The sequence below is a fragment of the Schistocerca nitens genome, chromosome 5, assembly GCF_023898315.1.
Source record: "Schistocerca nitens isolate TAMUIC-IGC-003100 chromosome 5, iqSchNite1.1, whole genome shotgun sequence".
Classification (NCBI taxonomy): Eukaryota; Metazoa; Arthropoda; class Insecta; order Orthoptera; family Acrididae; genus Schistocerca; species Schistocerca nitens.
In genome coordinates this window covers 282,361,023-282,382,311 of record NC_064618.1, presented here as the reverse complement: position 1 = coordinate 282,382,311, position 21,289 = coordinate 282,361,023, and the positions used below count along the sequence as shown (strand labels likewise).

At 41.4% G+C, this 21,289-nt stretch overlaps 1 protein-coding gene across 1 annotated transcript in view; it reads left to right on the top strand.

The window, feature by feature from the left end:
- The first annotated feature begins 357 nt into the window (after nt 1-357).
- Nucleotides 358-21,289, top strand: part of LOC126259318 (carboxypeptidase B-like) — a 60,887-nt gene continuing 39,955 nt past the window's right edge. The window contains exons 1-2 of the mRNA XM_049955997.1: nt 358-427; nt 15,720-15,929. Of these exons, the coding sequence (XP_049811954.1) occupies nt 15,856-15,929 (74 nt within the window). The 5' untranslated portion in view covers nt 358-427; nt 15,720-15,855. The remainder of the gene's footprint in view (nt 428-15,719; nt 15,930-21,289) is intronic.

Below are 21,289 nucleotides of genomic sequence, written 5' to 3'. Positions count from 1 at the left end.
TGAACATCTTGCCATTATCGAGACTCGTAGTTCTTATTACCACTTTAGTCTACGACATTGGCTGAAAAATTTGGAAATCAGTGTAAGTAAACATAGAAATGTTCGAAGGAAACAGAGAAATGCTTATGTAAACCGTTCTTTGGGGAGGGAGCGAGAGGGAGGTCAGAGGGTTCCTGGCGCTGGTGACTCCAACATCGCATTCGCATTTACGCCGGGCTTTTCGAAGAGCGTGCGTGAGTAACAGCGGACAATGAGGTAAGCTGTCGCAATGGCCATCGGCGGCCCACTCAGTACGGTGATAACGCAGCCTATATATGCGAGGGCTGCGCGCCACGGCGGCAAACGGCACAATGCGCTCCTCAGGACTAAGTCTGCTGCTGTTGGTAGCACTGCTAGCTACCGCGCTGGCAGCCGTCTCCTACCGGGGGTGAGTGAGTCTCGCATGTTGTTCCTTCATATGCTGTGCTGGCATCTCTCAAATAGCATTCCGCACACACTTCTTATTTCAAACATTTCAGCCGTTGAAGAAAATAGAACTAATCTACATCTACAGCTGCACGACTGCTCTACAATTCAAGCTTTCGTGCCTGGCAGAGTGTTCATCGAACCACTTTCAAACTGTTTCCCTAGCATTCCACTCTAGAATAACGCGCGGGAAAACGAACATTTAAATATTCCGCGCGAGCTCTGATTTATTTTATTGCGACGATAATTTCTCCCTACATTGGTGGGCGTTCGAAGGAAAAAGGTCGTGATTATCCTTTGCGGTTGAATCGTGATTTTTTTAAAATACTACATTAACAGATATGTTGTAATGGTTTAATCAGTAGGAAGTACAACACTTTAGCCCAATAGGCTGGTTGTCGTAAACTGACCACTGCAATATATTCAGGTATTCTTGTGATAGAATACCTTGGGTGTGCAGTTATGTACACTCTTATACTGCATTTTCAGCAGCCGTACATGTTTGAAACTAGAAGCTACTGGTATCGACTGTAAAGTACCTTGGATGAAATCTGACGTATTATGTTTTATCGCGTCCGATTTTCATTTGCATTCAGCTTAAAATAATGCCTTTCTTTTGTTTTTGCAGTGAAGTTTTGTATGTGGGAAAAAATCTCGTGGTACGATCATTATAATAACTGTTCCATTTTCGAATGGAACAGGGAAGGGTGGATCAGTTAGTGGTAACAGAAATACCCTCCGGCATACCAGAAGTACTCTCCGCCACACACTTTGAGGTGACTTGCGAATTATTGATATGGATGTAGATTGAATTTTCGTGAAAAGATGTCACTTCAACGAAACACGCCTTTGTTTTAATGATAGCCACTTTAACTCTCCTATTACGAGGGGCGTTCAGAAAGTAAGCTCCGATCGGTCGCGAAATGGAAACGACTATGAAAATCCGATAAAGCTTTGCACAGATGTGTTGGGTAGTGTCTCTAGTATAACCCCAGTTAGCATCACGTCGCTCTTCTCATTTCTGAGCTCGCAGTGAGTGCGTAAAGATGTCTAGAAAATAGTGTCTGCCGCCAAGTACGAGGGCCTGGTGAGAAATTTCGCCTGAAGCTATGCAGCTAACATTACATAACTGTCGTGCTGTTTCTTCTTCAAGACAATTCTCAGCCGCATTCTGCAGGGGCAATGAAGATGCTCCTGCATCGTTTTCAAATGGAAATGTGAGATTACCCACAATACAGTCCGCAATTGTCTCCCCCTGAGTTTCATCTCTGGTCACATGAACCGCTGTCTTTGAAGACAACATTTTGACACAGACAACGAGGTGTAGGCCAGCGTGGAGAATTGGCGGAAAGCACTGGCGGCTGCCTTCTATGATGAGGCTATTGAAAAGTTGATACAACGCTATGACAAAAGTCTAAGTCAGAACGGCGACTACGTAGAGAAGTAGCTGAAAGGTGTACCTAATTGTTACAAGTAAAACATTTCTGATGTTCACTGTGGTTTCAATTTGGCAATCAATCGGAGCTTACTTTCTGAACAGGCCTCGTATATCCGCGGCACTCTCTCCCACTGCGATAATGCAATGCGAGCTGTCCTTCTTTGAAGTTTTTCGATGTCCTCCGTCAGTATTCTTGAAGAGGATCGATAAACATAGTGCAGGCAATTTCTTTACTAGATATGCTGCCTCTTCTATTTACCCTGTTAGTAAAATCCAGTCTTCCGTGTACTTTATCGTTTTAATGTAAGTTGTTCGTATTGTTATTTAGTTTAATTGACAGCCTTTAGATATGCGTGATTTATCGTGTAACCGAAATTAACGGTCTCCTTTTAGTACTCACGTGAATGATCTAACAGTTTTAATTATTTAGAGTCAACTGCCACTTTTCTGACCTTATGGATATTTTGTCCAAATGATTTTGTAATTGGTTTTGCTCTTCCAGTGACTTTGCCAGACGTTAAACAACAGCATCACCTGCAAACAATCCAAGAGGTATTCTCAGATTTTCTGCTTAATTGTTTATGTGAGTTAAGAACAGCGGAAGGCCTATAATACTTCCCTGGAGAACGCCAGATATGACTTCTGTCTCACTCGAGACTTTCCGTCCATTCCTCCGAACTGCGAGCTTTCTGAAGGATTATCACGGATCCTGTCGTACAAATGAAGTGATACTCCACAAGGACGCAATTTGTTTACAATTCATTGGTGGGAAACGAAGTCCATAGCTTTTTGGAAAACTAGACATATGGAATCAATTTGTGATCTCTTGTAGGTAGCACTCGTTACTTCGTGTGAAAAAGAGCTAGTTCTGTTTCACAAGAACGGTAGTTTTCTGAAAAAAAAATGGTTCAAATGGCTCTGAGCACTATGGGACTTAACTTCTGAGGTCATCAGTCCCCTAGAACTTAGAACTACTTAAACCTAACTAACCTAAGGACGTCACACACATCCATGCCCGAGGCAGGATTCGAACCTGCGACCGTAGCGGTCGCGCAGTTCCAGACTGTAGCGCCTAGAACCACTCGACCATCTCAGCCGGCTAGTTTTCTGAATTCTTGTTGTCTATGTAGTACTAGATCGTTTTCTTCTAGGTAATTCATGTTGTACGAACACAGTATATGTTGCACAATTGTACTGCAAATCAGTGTCAGTAACATAGGTCTGTAATTCATCGGATTACTCCTATTTCCTTTCTTTAGTATTAGTGTGATCTGTCCAATTTTTTAGTCTTTAGGTACGGATCTTTCATCGAGCGAGCGGTTGCAAATCATTGCTAAGTATGGAGCTGTTACATCAACGTACTCTCAAACGAACCTAATTGGTATACAACCTGGACTCGAAGGCTTGCCTTTATAAAGCGATTTAAGCTGCTTCGCTTCAGAGAGGATATCTGCTTCTAAGTTGTTGATGTTCGCAGCTGTTCTTGGTTAGAATTCTGGAACATTTACTTCGTTTTCTTTGCTGAAGACATTTCGGATGAACATCGTAAGTAACTCCGTTGTAGTGCCATTATCATTAGTACATTACCATTGCTGTCGTGCGGCGAACATATTAATTGTATTTTTATTGATGTATTTTACATACGAGCAGAATCTCTTTGGATCTTAGAATTTCATTTTGGAATTATTAAAAACGTTTCGCGTACAAATACGTGTTAAATTTCGAGCTTCTGTAAAACATCGGGCTGTTACGGTATTCTCTCTCAGTACGACGACCTCGCTGTCACTGATCCCTGTAAATGTCGTGATGCTCAAAATTTGCTCAGAATTATTTGTTGCTAAGAGATTCACTATGTTTTCGCAACGATTTACACTTCGGCGAAAACATTCAGTGCGATTTCGGAGGATGTTTCATTTCGCTGCTTTACTGTCAACGTGTATTTCATTGCATCCTCAATCTTCTAATTTTTCTTAGCATTCTTATGATCATATGTTTACCACTTCCAATGGCACCAGTCTGTATCAATTATTTGTTTATTCGTTTGCACTTAGATGCGCTTTTCCACTAAGTTCCGCTGTACGGTTAATTTTCATTAACACATTTAACTTTAAATTAGGTATCTGTAGCTACGTACATACTTACCAATGAAAACAAAAACAGTGATTGTTGTGTAATACGTCTTCCTCTTTTGGACCAGTTACAATAAACTGAAATAGTGTGTCAGCTAAAGCAAAGTTTATAACTGAGAAAATCACTCCGCAGGGAATACATCGTTCGGTATTGGAATGTCGGTACTATCAGCCAGCCATCTTCTGGCGTTCACGCAGCTGCGCGCTCTTCCGTTTAATATCAGGAGGATAAAGTTAGGTAAACGATATATGAGAGATGATCGTATTCACTCACTGACAATGCGCATGGCGTCGTTACGTGTGGGCTGTTAATCCACAAGACGCACAGTACTCTCCTGCTGAGTATACAAATCCGATTGCTGATACCCGAAGAGTGCCTATTGACGGTTCCAACGATTGCCACAAAGTTTATGGAGAATGTTGTTTCTGCATTTGAGCTTTGCAGATGTTCGTGTCAAGTGCTCCTTAGAAGAAAGTGTGCTATCAAACGTGAACCCAAGGTATTTTGAATGAATGTTATGGTGAAGTTTGTCCCCCTCAAAATAGACATTGAAGTCTCTGTGTGTCAATTTTCTGGAGAGACGAAAGCATGAAATTTCTGTTTTATTTGAGTTTGGTTGTAACCAACGAAAATATTGGCTTAAGATGTCTAGATCAGAAGTTAGAATCTTTTCAGCTGATTCCCAGTTGTTGCCCAGTCATAGTTTCTGGAAGGTGTTGGAGGAATATCATATACATATAAATTAAACAAGAGAGGAGCAAGAACAGATCCCTGTGGTAAGCCATTATTCAATACTTTTGGACGGCTAGTGTCTTTCCTTAGTGTTACTGTTAATGTCCTTTCAGCTAACATGTTATCAAACATTTCTGCTGTCCGTCTGCGTGGAACAAGTTGTGAAAATTTATAACACGGTTCATGTGTGCCTAAAATCTATATCTTATGGTCGTTGGAAGTCCGTACAGAAATAATGACCTATCCTGCCTCCGTAACCATCCCTAATAGCGGAAATACTGCCGCTACGGGATTTTACGCACGAACTCATCTCACGATCATATCCCAAGATTCATGTCGAACGATCTGGTTTGTCAAATCATTCGTTCGAGTTCTTCAGAACTTTCTACAAACTAATCGCGAACAATTGTGGTCCGGTGACTTGGCGCATTATCATCCATAAAAAATTCATGAAATGCATGAATGACTGCAAATGTCTCCAAGTAGTTGAACATAACCATTTCCAGCCAATGATCTGTTCAGTTGGACCAGAGGACCCAGTCAGTCCATTCCATGTAAACACAACCGATATCATTACAGCCACACCACTAGCTTGCACATACCTTGTTGACAATTTGGGTTCATGGCTTCGTGATGCCTGCGCGACACTAGAATCCTACCATCAGTTCTTACCAACTGATGTCGGGGCTCATCCGACCCGGCCAGGATTTTCCGGTTGTCTAGCTTCCAGCCGATTAGCCGACGAGCTCAAGGGAGGAACGACAGATTTCACGGCACTGTCGTAACGGGTACATTCGTTGTACGTCCCACATCGATTTCTGCGGTTATTTGACTCACTTGCTTGTCTGTTTGTACTGACAACTCAATGCAAACGCCACTGATCTCGATAGTTAAGTGAAGGCCGTCGGCCACTGCGTTGTCCGTCGTGAAGAGGTTCTGACTGCAGTTTGGTATTTTCGGCACACTCTTTAAGCTGCAGATCTCGGAATATTAAACTGCCTAACAATTTCCGAAATGGAATGTCCCATGCGTTTAGCTCCAACTACCATTCCGCGTTCAAAGTCTGTTAATTCCCGTCGAACGGCCACAATCAATTCAGAAATCTTTTCACATGTATCACTTGAGACAAATGAGCGCTCTGCTAATGCTCTGCTCCCTAATACTTTGTGTTCCGGCGTAAAGTCAAACGTCGGCACGCCAGTCGGGAACGTTAGAGCAGAGAGGGCTGTGAAGTAGGCGAAGAGAACATAAACTCCTCGCCGACTGGCCGCGATCCGGTTCTACAGATGCGTCAAGACCAGCTACTTGGGTGGAAGTATCCACTGTATTACTTTACTTGTATTGGAATCGTTATACTGAAGTACATTGATTATATTGCGTGTCACCCTCTGATTGCGACACGTCTACGTATTTCTCAAAGTTAGGTATTGTCATTGATTTACTTCGTAGTAAAACTCTTTAATACGATTTGCTTGAATTGTTGTCTATCGATCCGAGAAGTAGGTGTCCTAGACACCCCATCTTTTACAACTAGGCAGGATACAACACTTTGTGTGCGCGATACCACCGCCATATGTATATGTGCATATTGCTATCGCATGACTTTTATCACCTCAGTGTAAATGCTTAAATGTAAGTGTCGAGATATGGTGACATAGCTCAATGTCAGACATCTTAGAATAGCTTGAAAATTTCAATAAATGACATTAAAAAACTAAGTGGATTTTATAAGTTTCCAAAGCAATGTTGAAATCAAGAGAGCGTAACATAATGTCTGCGTTTTAATATTACGGAGAGGAAAATGATTTGAATCGTCATTCTGTTGTCAGAATAGAAGATCTCAATCCATTCTCTTCAGATGTTGGATAATGATTTGGTACTGAGACTCTTACCACCTTAAAATCAGTGCTTTCCTACTAGTAGCTGTGGATGGCAGGTGGAAAGTACCACTTATCATAGATTTCAGCACTTGATACACTCATGAAAAAAAAACACCTTGAACAACTAGAGGTAGGGCGTTCATATTCACAGGACTGGTACATTAATATGTTCTGTAGAAATGGTTAGCATCTGAACCATGTCGGCCCGCAGGTTTAAGGCGAACACCGATATCGGGGCGCAATAGCACCTGCCGGTAAAATGTTCCTGCAGCTCTCGTTGTCGCTATAACCAGAAGGTAATGAATTAACGTGACTCGAGCAGACATGTAGAGTGCCTCGCAGACGCATGCGAGAAACGTACCGTCAAACTAGTGGGTTTGAAAGAGAGCGCATTATTGGCATGGGAGACTGTGATTCAGCCATCCGATAAACTTCTGCTCGTGTGGGACGAAATGTTTCGGCAGTACAACGGATAGTTCACGGAAGGCCGTAGAACAAGACGAGAAGGGTCAGGTCGTGCCACTCAAACCACTCCCCGAGAAGATCGTCGCCTCATCCGAATGGCATTGCAGGATAGATCTGCGTTCTACTCGGTTCTGGCGTACCAGTGGAAAAGTGTAGCACATCGTAGACTATCAGGGTGATAGTCTGTCGCCGTTTATTTTGGCAAGGATTACCTTTGACGAATGTGCAGAAACATGCTAGATGGCGATGATGTTAGGATGTTCTATGCGAGAGGCGTTCAATGAATTCGAAAGTAAAGTTCTATGTACCGACTTGGCAGAAAATCCAAGGAAATTTTGGTCTTATGTCAAGGCGGTAGGTGTCCAGACACTCTGTGACCAAAATAGTACTGAAACAGAGGATGACAGACTAATGGCCGAAATACTAAATATCTTTTTCCAAAGCTGTTTCACAGAGGAAGACTGCACTTTAGTTCCTTCTCTAGATTGTCGCACAGATGACAAAATGGTAGATATCTAAATAGATCAAAGAGGGATAGAAAAACAATTAAAATGCTCAAAAGAGGAAAGGCCGCTGGACCTGATGGGATACCAGTTCGATTTTACACAGAGTACGCGAAGGAACTTGCCCCCCTTTTTGCAGCGGCGTACCGTAGGTCTCTAGAAGAGCGTAGCGTTCCAAAAGATTGGAAAAGGGGACAGGTGATCCCCGTTTTCAAGAAGGGACATCGAATAGATGTGCATAACTATAGACTTATACTCTAACGTCGATCAGTTGTAGAATTTTGGAACACGTATTATGTTCGAGTATAATGTCTTTTCTGGAGACTAGAAATCAACTCTCTAGGAATCAGCATGGGTTTCGAAAAAGACGATCGTGTGAAACCCAGCTCGCGCTATTATTCCACGAGACTCAGAGGGCCATAGACACGGGTTCCCAGGTAGATGCCGCGTTTCTTGACTTCCGCAAGGCGTTTGATACAGTTCCCCACAGTCGTTTTATGAACAAAGTAAGAGCACGTGGACTATCAGACCAATTGTGTGATTGGATTGACGAGTTCCTAGATAACAGAACGCAGCATGTCATTCTCAATGGAGAGAAGTCTTCCGAAATAAGAGTGATTTCAGGTGTGCCGCAGGGGAGTGTCGCTAATCACAATATATATAAATGAGCTTGTGGATAACATCGGAAGTTGACTGAGGCTTTCTGCGGATGATGCTGTAGTATATCGAGAGGCTGTAACAATGGAAAATTGTACTAAAATACAGGAGGATCTGCAACGAATTCACGCCTGGTGCAGGGAATGGCAATTGAATCTCAATGTAGACAAGTGTAATATGCTGCGAGTACATAGAAAGAAAGATCATTTATCATTTAGCTACAATATAGCAGGTCAACAACTGGAAGCAGTTAATGCCATAAATTATCTTGGAGTAGGCATTAGGAGTGACCAGTGTGATATACGTGAATGACATCTGCAACCCGAAGCCGTACCCTTTCCGCACAACATTCCAGATGCCACTTTCCAGCAAGACAATGAACGATCACATGTTGCTGCAGGAACACATGCCTTCTTGGTTTCACAGGCTGTCAGCCTTTTGCCCTGGCCCAGTGGATCACCAGACTTGTCGTCAATCGAAAATGTATAAGATGTGGTGCAACGACGGCTGCAGTGCTGGACCCAATGCCAACCACCACAGATAAACTTTGGAACCACGTGAATGCACCAAGGATGGCTGTATCACAGGACGCCATTCGTGCCTTACAATTTTTGATGCCATCACGCATGAAACAAGTTATCACGATCCATGGCGCACCCTGTGCCTATTGAGCAACAGGATACTTGCTGAACCGAGGTGACAGAAATGCTTATCATTTCTGCAGAACATGCCAATATATATGTCCTATGAATATGAACTTTCCATCTCTAGTCATTGAAGGTGCTCCGTTTTTTTTTTTTTTTTTTTTCAGAACGTGAATGTATATGACGACATGAGCTCCGAAAACCTCAGAAAATTCATTTCTTTTCGAGGTCATATCTTTCTGTGACATCAGTCTCCACCTTTAGACTAACTGGTTAAAAGAAGTTGCTGAAAATCCAAGTCATTATTTCAGAGTAGCTACTTAAAGCTCTGCTAGATAATACTGTAAAGTGCCTCAAGATAGTTGCTCAACGGGTGATGGCGTTTATCTTGCTTGATTTAGAGCAGATCATGTGTTATGAGGCAGGGGGGAATTTTGAAGTAGAAAGATAAATTTTTTACAATGCCCTTATATATGACAGATAAGAATTCAATCTGATATGCTGAACACTTCTTAAACAAAATAAACTGAATTCCCTAGAAACTCAAGTCCATCAGCCAGGCGAATACAACAGTTTATCGCGTTTTCTTGAGTAAATGATTTTAAGTACTCACAAAAAGTTCAAAGAGCTTGCATGTTCTTCGATTTTTCGTAGTGGGTTATTATACACCAGTCTATGAATTTTTTCCTCTAAGCTAAATGGAGCTATGAATGACCCATACTGTTCCTTTTTCTTTTATGTCACTAAAGCTGATATTCGAGCTTGACTAGAGATACCAGCTGCAAATGGATGTGGGATGCAGTAGTTATTCAGACATGAAGGGACTTGCCCAGGATAGAATAACATATAGATCTGCATGAAACAAATCTTCTGGTTGGAGACCACAACAGCAACATTACTAATGAGCCTCTACTTTCGACATTAGTGCTTCCAATTCAGTGAAAATGTTGCCTGAGTCTATAAGTTCACATAGCGCTATAAATTAATATTGGCTGGATAGTATGTCGTAAGTAGGCTCGTCGAACGCAGGGGCTATAAATGAAAGGTGTCTACGAAAATTTTACATTTCGTATGAGGAAACGAAACACGCATTCTCGTATCAGACTGAACAACAAAAAAGATTGTGTGAGTGCCTCAATACTGTTGAAACCAAAACAAATGTTTTAGACACAATTGGAATGATGACATTAGCTGCCAGTGAGTATTGAGGAAAGTTGAAAATATGTGCTGAATAGAACAAACACCACATTTATATTTAAGGTGGAGACGACTAAGTGATCACTTCAATGCGGATGCACACCTCTCTTGAACTCTTAGGAATCGGAGAAATGTCGCGAGTAATGAGTATAATGGGCAAAGGGCACTACATGAGTTGTGCGGGAATTTACGCCTGACAGGAGGTGTCGTCCGTGTAGGAGCACTCGTCACTTGTGTGGAGGGCACATTGGTCAGCGTATCTGCCTAGCACGCAAGAGACGTGGGATCGCATCCAGATACGGCACAAATTTTTAAGTTTCCCCATTGAGTATTAAGTCCATACCCACTGGCAGCTAATGTCATTAATTCACTTATGTCTTGATTCATAGTGGCTGCAGGATAAAAACAGTGTCTCTTCTGTCGAACATGTCCAAACGAACGGGCAGTGTATTTACAAATGTTTCTTTCTGTTCTGAGATGCTGCACTATCTCAGAATTGTTTCCTGTTTCTGAGCCTCTGGAGGGTGTTAACAGCACGTGAGGGGAGTGACGTACATGTGATGAGCGACTGAGAGCCCAGCCAAGAAACGTGTAGCGACATTTTACTTCCTGTTGACTAGTCTAGGAAAGTCTGTCACGAGACATCGAAGTGTTGGGAAGCCAGTCGCGTTCATTTAGTTACTTCTACGTCTGTCCGTGATTCCCCATACAAATAACGTGATGCGGTCTCCCTGCCAAGAAATCCTCAGTCCTGTCACACATGATCAGGACTACTGCGTCTGTCTGATAGCTTTGATACATGGCTTTCAAATGTTGTGTGAACAAAACACGAGTTGTGTTTCGCATAACCAACGTGTACGGAATCCATGCTGTTTGGCATGGAGGAGGTATTTCTGTTTGAAGTGCCTCATAACATTTGAGCTCAGAACATATTCTAAGCTGCTACCACTGATAGATGTCAGCGATATTAGATGGTAATTTTGTGATCACTTAAGCTCCCCTTCTTTTACAAGGATGTAAAGTCTGCTTTCGTCCATTAGTCACTTATTAGTGACTGTTTCTTGTTAAAGTGATGTACGGTGCATTATGGTTTGTAAAGGGGTTAACTCAGCTACAGATTTCGTTTGACAGGAATTCCAACGCTCTCGGCGTTCCTTTCTTTATTCTAACAATTTAAGCTATTTCTTAACGCCCCTGACACTAATAGCTATATCACTCATCTATTTTGGAGTAGCTCACCAAGTCAAGCTAAAATTTTCCGAGTCCGAAAAGTGTAAGATTAAATAAATGTGGCTTGAAGTCATGTACGTGCTGCAAAGAAATTTGGAAATTTATGGTAAGTTCCTATGGGATCAAACTGATGAGGTCACACACTACTTAACCTAACTAACTTACGCTAAGTACAACACACACACCCATGCCCGAGAGAGGACTCGAACCTCCGACGAGGAGAGCCGCGCGGACCATGGCAAAGCGCCTGAGACCGCGCGGCTACCCCGGTCGGCTGTCCCGCGAAGACCCGTTTAGGGACTAGACTTCGTGGAAGCAATACTAGCACTGAATTTCTTAGCAGAACCGACTGATGTGTATATGTTACTAATAATATCAAATAATGTGATCATTACCTACAATCTGACTTCCGTACAAATTCAGAGAAGTAATGCGAAGATTGTAAATAAATATTGTAAAATGATTTCTCTTTCATGTTTCATGGTAACAACAGCCTAGAAATTATCTTTTGCACCGAGCGAGGTGGCGCAGTGGTTAGACACTGGACTCGCATTCGGGAGGACGACGGTTCAATCCCGCGTCCGGCCATCCTGATTTAGGTTTTCCGTGATTTCCCTAAATCGCTCCAGGCAAATGCCGGGATGGTTCCTTTCAAAGGGCACGGCCGACTTCCTTCCCTAATCCGATGAGACCGATGACCTCGCTGTCTGGTCTCCTTCCCCAAAAACAACCAACCAACCAACATTATCTTTTGCATCTCATTGTATCGAAAACTTACATATTTTGTGAAAGTTCGTTGTTCTCTTTGAAATGAAAATATGTTTAAAATTATTTGACTTATTTCACATCCAGGAGGACTGTTTCACTTGGGATCTTTAGAAAGTACTTAAGCATATCTGTAATTATTTGTAAATGTTTATTGCGTGTTCTTGTTTTATGAACTGTTATATATCCTGGAGGTTCCTATGGCTACGTTGCATCGAGTAATACACCTAATCTAATGTTTCAAGTAGTGCAAGGATGAACTGGGTCAGTACTCGTTTATCTTCGTAAATAGACATTTGAAAAATAACATTCGAGTTCATCATGACTGAGATTGCTTTGCTACTCTCACTTGCGCTGTACATGTCATCCAAGAGTTTCTATCTTTGGTGTCACTGAAAGACTTATTTCAGAAGCACATTTTATTTAGCAAATATCTATATTCTAGCTTTGTTTTGCTTCCACTTTGTACTTGTCCCTGTTTCTTCAGCCACGTCTAAATTTGCTTGGCAGAATTTCTGTAGTGAGGGAGTCTCTCCCATTATATAGATTTCCATATATTTTCTATCCCATTATCGGCGCTAATAAATTTTAAAAAACAGTGTGCACTAACCGTGCAAATGCCGTAGAACCCCTTGCAAATTTTTCGAACAAATCCAAGGCTGAAGAATTTGTAGAAAATTTATTGCCAGGAAATGATTCAGATTACAAAGCAATGGCCAACACAAAAACTTAGCAGCACACAGCTTTGCGTGGCAGGGGATCGTCTGTGTCAACAAGAAGCTCAATCAATGCAGTCAGCAAACGATTTGGCAAACATTTTATTTCATATATTTCTTCCAGCGTGTTCTAGTTTTCACAAACGCTATTGTTTCCTGTCTGATACAAAGTACCCGTACACTACTCCGTAATGCGGAATTAACCACTAGATGTCACGAGAGACGGAGCTGAAAGAATATAAGAATTAATTAAATCCGTGGTGTCTGTTTCTTCGTAAACGTGTGAATGTGTAGACACCATGCATTCATATAACTGATTAGCCTAGCTGGGCAATGGATCCACCTTCTTCAGTCCGGATGCACAAATACGTTCGACCTCCTGTAGGAATCTCAGAGTAGCGAACGCGGAGGACATGGACAGGGACTGAGGGTAGGTGGCGCACGATGGGAATGTGGGACGGCCGTGAGATCTGCCAAGATATTCCGCGCAGTGGCGCTGACGCTGTGTACCGGATGGCGTAGTGGTTAACGCACATGCCTAGTACGAGGGGCGTTTGAAAAGTCCGTGCAAAGTCCGAGAGATGGCAGCACCGGCTCGTATCGAGGTCATGTTTAGTTAGTAGCATCTTTGTAAAGAACGCACACCAAGTTTCAGCCGTATTGGTCTATTTCTTTGTGTTTGGCATTCGTGTGAATCAAGGAAGTCGAGTGATTGTCAAAAAATGGATGAAAAAGGATTTCGTGTGGTGATTAAACATTACTTTATGAAAGGAAAAACGCCTCAGGAGACTAATGAGAAGCTTGATAAACATTACGGTGACTCTGCATCTTTGATTAGAACAGTTTATAAGTGGTTTCAAAATTTTCAGAGTGCCCATAGGGGCACAAGTGATGATGAAAGTTCCGGTCGCCCTGTGGGGGTTACGACTCCAGAAATCATTGATAAAATCCATGATATGGTGATGGATGACAGAAGATTAAAGGTGCGTGAGATTGCTAGTGCTGTGGGCATCTCGAATGAATGGGTACATAATATTTTGCATAAATATTTGGACATGAGAAAGCTATCCGCAAGATGGGTTCCGCGATTGATCACGCCTGACCAGAAACGGAATCGTGTGAAGTGTTTCAAGGATGGTTTGCAGGTGTTCAGGAAGAATCCGCAAGACTTTAATCGTCGTTACGTCACTGGATGAAACGTGGATACACTACTATACTCCTGAGACCAAACAACAATCTAAACAATGGGTTACCAAGGGAGAATCTGCACCAAAAAAGGCAAAGACCATTTCTTCGGCTGGAAAGGTTATGGCGACTGTCTTTTGGGATTCGCAAGGGATATTTGGAAAAGGGTAAAACTATTACAGGTGAATATTATTCATCGTTACTGGACCATTTGAAAACCGAGCTGCTATAAAAACGCCGGTGACTGGACCGCACGGTCGCAGGTTCGAATCCTGCCTCGGGCTTGGGTGTGTGTGATGTCCTTATGTTAGTTAGGTTTAAGTAGTTCTAAGTTCTAGGGGACTTATGACCTAAGATGTTGAGTCCCATAGTGCTCAGAGCCATTTGAACCATTTGAACTGGACCGCAAAAAAGTCCTTTTCCATCACGACAATGCACCAACACACTCTTCATCAGCTGCGATCATAAAATTAATGGAAATAGGATTCCAACTTGTTTCACATCCACCCTATTCTCCAGACTTGGCTCCCTAGGACTACTATTTGTTCCCCAATTTGAAGAAATGGCTGGCGGGACAAAGCTTGTATTCAAACGAGGAGGTGATTGGAGCAACTAATAGATATTTTGCAGACTTGGACAATTCCTATTATTCAGAAGGGATAAACAAATTAGAACAGCGTTGGAGGATGTGTACAAGTCCAGAAGGAGACTATGTCGAAAAATAAAAAAGGTTTACCCCAAACACGTAAGTACTTTTTATTTTTGCACTGACTTTTCAAACGCCCCTCGTAAGCAGGAGATCGCAGGTTCGAATCGCTGTCCGGTACAAATTTTCGCTCTGCGCTGCTGATTCTGCGTAATGCCCCGATGCAGCTGACAGCATTGCTTGCCTTCCTTTCCTTTCCCTTCATTTCTCCCCCTCTCCACCTTCAGTTTACATAGAATAAAAGAAGGCGGGGAGTATTGTGCTGTCAGCAGAGAATCAGTAACAGCACAATGGATCCCATCAGGAGAACTCATTGACATCGAACGTGGACTAGTTATTGGATGTCAGCTGAGTAACAAATCCATCAGTGACATTTCAAACTTCCTAAAGCCACCTTAGTCGAGTGTTACTCATATGTAGTGCCAGCTATAAAGTACGGAGGAGGTGGTGTTACGGTATGGTGATGTTTCTCGTGGTTAGGTTGTGGCCCTTTATTGGACTTAAGAAAACGATAAAAAGGAAGAATATGAAAGCATTTTATAATATTGTGTACTGCGTATCCTAGAGAAACTGTTTGGAGATGGTGGTAGTATCAGCACAACAACGCACCACTCTGTCATAAAGCTGATTTTGTGGGAATCGTTTGTGAAGGATAACATTCAATGAACAACCTGTCCAGAGACCCGACCTCCACCGAATGGAATACCTTTGTAATCCGTTATAACGACGACTTTGCTCCAGACTCCACTGTCCGATGTCACTACCTTTTCTGTTTTTGACTCTTGTGAAAGAAATTCAGACATATTATTGAAAGTGTCTCCAGTAGAGTTAAAGCCGCCACAAAATCGAAGGTTCGACACACACCACACTGTTTCCCATTAATAGGTGTCCATATACTTTTGACCTGATAGCATATGATCGTTCCTTGGCAGTCCTGAAGCAGTCTATATATTCAATCAGATGTTTGGATGAACGTAACGAGGCAGTTTTTGTGTTTCTGTGGCAGACACAAAGTCTACCGTCTGGTGCCAACGGAGGAGCAGCTGCAGACGCTGTCTCAGCTGCGGGATCACCCGGCGCTCGACTTCTGGTCGCGAGCTCACCGCGCCGGCCACCCTGTCGACGTGAGGGTGCCGCCCGACATGCACGACCACTTCCGAGCATTCCTCGATCGCCATGGAGTGCTGCACCACGTGCTCATTGATGATCTCGAGCAGTAAGTTTTCGACTCTCTTTCACACGCTGAATGCCGCAGTTCTCTTTGATGTCGCAATTGTTCCGTGTCCCATACATAGAATACATGCTGAGGAAATTACATCTGGAAATGATACACTAAAAGTAGTAGAAGAATTTTACTATTTAGCAGAAAAATAGCTGATAATCTCCGAAACAGAGAGAACATGAAATGGAGACTAGCTGAAGCAAGAAAATCATTTATGGAACAGAGGAATTTCTTAACATCGAATATAAAGTTAAGTGTTAGGACGCGTTTTCTGATGGTATTTACATGGAGCGTAGCCTTGTACCAAAGTAAGACTTGGATGACTAAAGAAAGAAGGTGAATAGAATCTTTTGAAATATGGAAGAACGCTGAAGATTAGATGGGTAGAACATGTTACTAATGAGTAGGTACTGGATCACATTAGGAGAAAATGAAATGTTTGGCTTAACTAGACTAAAAGAAAGGATCGGTGAATGGGAACATGCTGAGGTATCAAGGAATCGTTAGTCTGGTAATGAAGGGAAGCGTAGGAAGTTCCCGAGGGATTAATACAGAAAGCAGATTCAGAAGGATACAGGCTACAATAGTTACTCAGAGATTAAGAGGCTTGCACAGGATAGAGTAGCATGGGGGCTGCATCAAACCAATCTGCGGACTGAAGACCATGACAGCAATAAAAAGCACAGACTTTCACAGAAACTCTACTTTAAAATACGTTGTAATATATTTTTAAAAATGTTGTTACGCCCAATGCATGCAGCTGTGATGAACGCAAATTATTTTCGTGCCTCTAGAACGTCACTGAGTCCAGCCAGCGTGCACATGCATTGAATCATTGTTTCTTTGGACATAGGCGGCTGGTCGAGTGGAGACGAGCACACTACCTCTGACAGAAGTGTCATATGACTGGGTAAGCAGAGATGTTTCACAGACTACCCCTTTAAATGTTTTCCGCAATCGTTTCCTATGATCTCACTTGACTCTATACTGTCGCTGGACACATGCTGTGCATGGTTGCACAGCTGCTTTAATTTTGACTATAATGGGTCTGTGTTGAGAAGAGGGAAACGTTACACACACTTCTCATAAGCAATAATTTACTCATCCACCGGAGCCACACTCAACTATCAAGTAATACCGACGCAAGCTTCTATAATGACCTCAGTTCAGCTAGGAAGAGAGTACACCAACTTCAGTAGGTATGCTGTATCCCGCTGAATTCGCTCATCGACTGGGGTGTTTGGTCGAGTGGAAACGAGCACACTACCTCTGGCAGAAGTGTCATATGACTGGGTAAGCAGAGATGTTTCACAGACTACCCCTTTAAATGTTTTCCGCAATCGTTTCCTATGATCTCACTTGACTCTATACTGACGCTGGACACATGCTGTGCATGGTTGCACAGTTGCTTTAATTTTGACTATAATGGGTCTGTGTTGAGAAGAGGGAAACGTTACACACACTTCTCATAAGCAATAAGTTACTCATCCGCCGGAGCCACACTCAACTATCAAGTAATACCGACGCAAGCTTCTACAATGACCTCAGTTCAGCTAGGAAGAGAGTACACCAACTTCAGTAGGTATGCTGTATCCCGCTGAATTCGCTCATCGACTGGGGTGATGTAATTGCTTAATTTTATCCACTGTTCCAAATGGTCCATACATTTTGTGTGGGATTAATATCGAATAATTTAGCGGGTCAGTCGAGGTGTGATGGCGTGTCTAACAGTTCCTCACACCACTAACTAACGTGCCCAGTCCTGTGAATAGAGCTGTTGTCATCTTGGAAGGCGAATGTCTCCACAGCTTATATGTGCAACAAAGGGAAACATCTCTTCACCCAGAATGGTGAAATAAACATCCTGGTTCATGCTCTCAGTAACCTGAATGAATTGCAAACATGCAGCTTCATGCACCGCTTTTAGTAATGACTTTTATGAGCATCAAATCTCTCATGCATGCAGTTCCCTTCGCAATATCTGCTCAGAAGCTGGTTGAGATGGATCTGCATTCCTGGCAGTAACAGTTTACGTCGCAATTTTTTTTTAAAAAAGGAAAAAAATAACGTGTAGTACATTTATCTATATTAATGTTTGACGGTGTGGACACAACTCAAATGTAATGTCAGTAGTACTGCCTGAAGTGGATTAGTGCTCTAATTTTGTGTTCCAAGACTGTTTAGTAAATTATCTCAATAAACATTTGCAGTGTGAACAAACTAATTGTAGTAACTATTAGTAGCAACATTTCACCATTGCAAATTATTTGCCTTCTTTTGTAGATAAAATTTATTCGCCGCTAATGAACTTTCTTTCTAAGTTTTCTTTAGTTGTAAAGCCAAAACATCGGTTATGAAAATTATAGCTTTAACAATGAGCGAGTATAGGAGATCAGTGTGGTATAAAGTAACACATTCCAAGAAAGATGACTACACTGCAAATGAAAACTGCAGATTGGTGACTGGCTGACTACGACAAACCCTAATTGTATAGAACTCGGCAACCAAACTATCTACTTCCACACAACACTTACTCCATGATACAGAAATTTAGGCACAGTTTTATTAGATGTTGTGTAGATTTCAAGGAGCAAGACACTAACTGGAGAGGCGGATAGAATCCGAGGAACAACACCGGATTCCACAAGCCGAACAGCACGCTGGACACAAACAGAGGTGGGCCACGTGGAAGTCTCTTAGACAGTTTCGGAATAGAGATCATAGTGGCAACGAAACAGTATGTAGCTGGGATTTCGTTGACGGTAGAAGACTTTGCGAATGTGATGATAAACAGTTACGCATATGTACTCCGCTAACCGTTTTTCTGTGAAGTGATTATGGAAAGAGCTCATATCAGCTTAAGCGCGTGCAGTTGGCGTGTCGACATTCTGATTTACAACTTTATAATGCTGGAACCTGCAGTAATTTATTAGTTTTTAGTTTATTATGAACCGTAATGTTTATGATACATCTGACGGCATTAATATTAATAATAGTATTTCCACTAGAAACTCCCACAAAAATCAATCCAGTTTCACAAGTACTAAATGAAGGGGAAACTGCTAGACAAATTGAAAGGCTAAAAAATAACAAAGCATCTGTTGAAAACAGAATTTTGCAGAAAACCTTAAATTAGTTGGTCCAAAAACCTTAAAGAAAATTACACTGTCCATGCAAAACTTTTGGAAAACATGAAAATTCCGCATGATTTGAAAACTGCAGGGATACTTCCACTACAGAAGACCGGAGACACAACCGACGTTAATAGTTGCAGAAAGAGTTCCTTTCTTGTTGTGCCGCACCAAATTCTCTCTCAATGTTTCTTGGACCGAATAGAGTAACAACTTGAATGCAGAACTGATGAATGTAAAGGAGGTCTCAGACCAAAGGTAATATGCATAGAATAAATTTCAGTTCTGAAACTAATTCTCAGACATTAAGTAGTTTCTGCCTTTGATGATTTTTTTTAAGTTGTGATTCTGTAGGCTCTAAGCCTCCTTTCCAAATTTTGAAAGTTCAAGGTCTGAATCGCAAAATCGCTGCAGTTATTAGTGAAAAACTAAGTAAATGGTACAAAATATAAGATAAAAATTCGGAGAAGAAATTTCCGAACATTTTAAAATTAAAACAGAAGTGAGAAAGGGGATGGAATCCCTCTATTTATTTTCAACTGTGTCTTAGAGAAAGCATTTTAGAAGTTTCGGAAACTAAAATCGAAGTTTAAAATGGACGAACCAATGAAATCAGGCCGAAATAGTATTAGGATAGACTGCTTAGCTTTTGCAGACGATCTATCAATTCAATTTGAGGATCTAAAAAAACAAAAACCAGTAAAGGAACAGTAGAAAGATTATGCCTCCAATTATCATTTAAAGTAACAAAATTCTAAAAACTAAATACGGGAAAATCGAGAAGTTTTTCCCAATTCAAATGTTTAGGTGAAATCACTCAGGAATCTTATATGTAAAAAGACTAGTTACGAAATTCGTTGCCGCAAAACGGAAAGAGCCTTCAGACTTAAGAAATAAATCTATAGCGAAAAAGTACCTCAAAATACACAAAACTCAGACATTACAACACGGGCATAAAACCATATGACTTTATGGGACTTAAACAGTCGTTTTAAACAAAAAGAGAATCCTTAAAGAAATCCAAAAGAGATAGTGAAATGTAATATGGATAATTTTAGCTGCAAATTACAAAGAAATAGGACTATACAGACGAAGAGTAAATAAAGAAACTGGAAATACGGAAAAACGTGTTCTAAAATTTATGGGCATATTAAATGAATGGACCAGAACCTGGTTAACTAGGATGCTGTGAAATTCTACGACGGTCGCAGATATAGTTGAAGTGGAAACAATGAAACGGATCGATGCGGTAAAAGTAGCACTGAAGGACGCAGGAATAATACAAGATGCTATACCAGACAGAAAAAAAATTAGGCAAAAAATTCACGACTGGACTGCTGGTGTGCCATAAAAACGGAAAAAGGCCAATAAAACTTGGTCTGGCGAGAGGGAGAGAGCCCATTCTGAGAAAATGAAGGTGATATAGGGGACCAAGGAAAGCTGACACAGAACTCCTAAAATTTACATTGTTGCACCAATGCATCACTGGTTTCAAACTATGTGAAACACTTCCTCATAGAATATAGTTATACTGAAATAAAAACACCTGAAAAACATATGAGCAAAGTGATCGAGGAGTACAAGAACTTTATGCAGATCAAGATTACACTTCATTCATCTAGCAGATTCCTCACTGTGTACTACCTGCTATCTAACCGACACCAAATAACATCAGTCTCTATGTGGCAGTGCTAACAACGTATACATGTCCATGAGAAAAAAAAATTGGAAAGTTTTCAAATGGCGCCCAACATGATCACACCAACGGATCTTCTACATGCAGATGAAGATCCTTACCCCAAAATGAAGAAAAATACCGCCGAATGTTTAGAGGGAAAAACAATATTTTATATGTTCTCAAAAAGAGACAGGAATGGAGAAAATTTCTAGTTGTGTATAGCTACGCAACACCACAAACTACAACAGTTTAACAGTTATGAGAAATGTGTATTCTTTCTCAAAACAACAGTAATGTGAGTTCTATACAGGTGTCACCTAAGAATTTACTCAATTGACAATTTCTTACAGATCCCGGTATTACAGACGTAAATGGGAATATTTGTAGAGCACAAACTATTTATAAAATGGGTTTTGTTATTTGATACGTTCTGGTATGTGATGTTAAATCACATCAGTTTAAATAAATAAATGTCAAAGTTTTGAAAAAAAAGAAAAAGAAGGGCACAAACATGAATACTACTGTTACTACTGCTACTACTACTA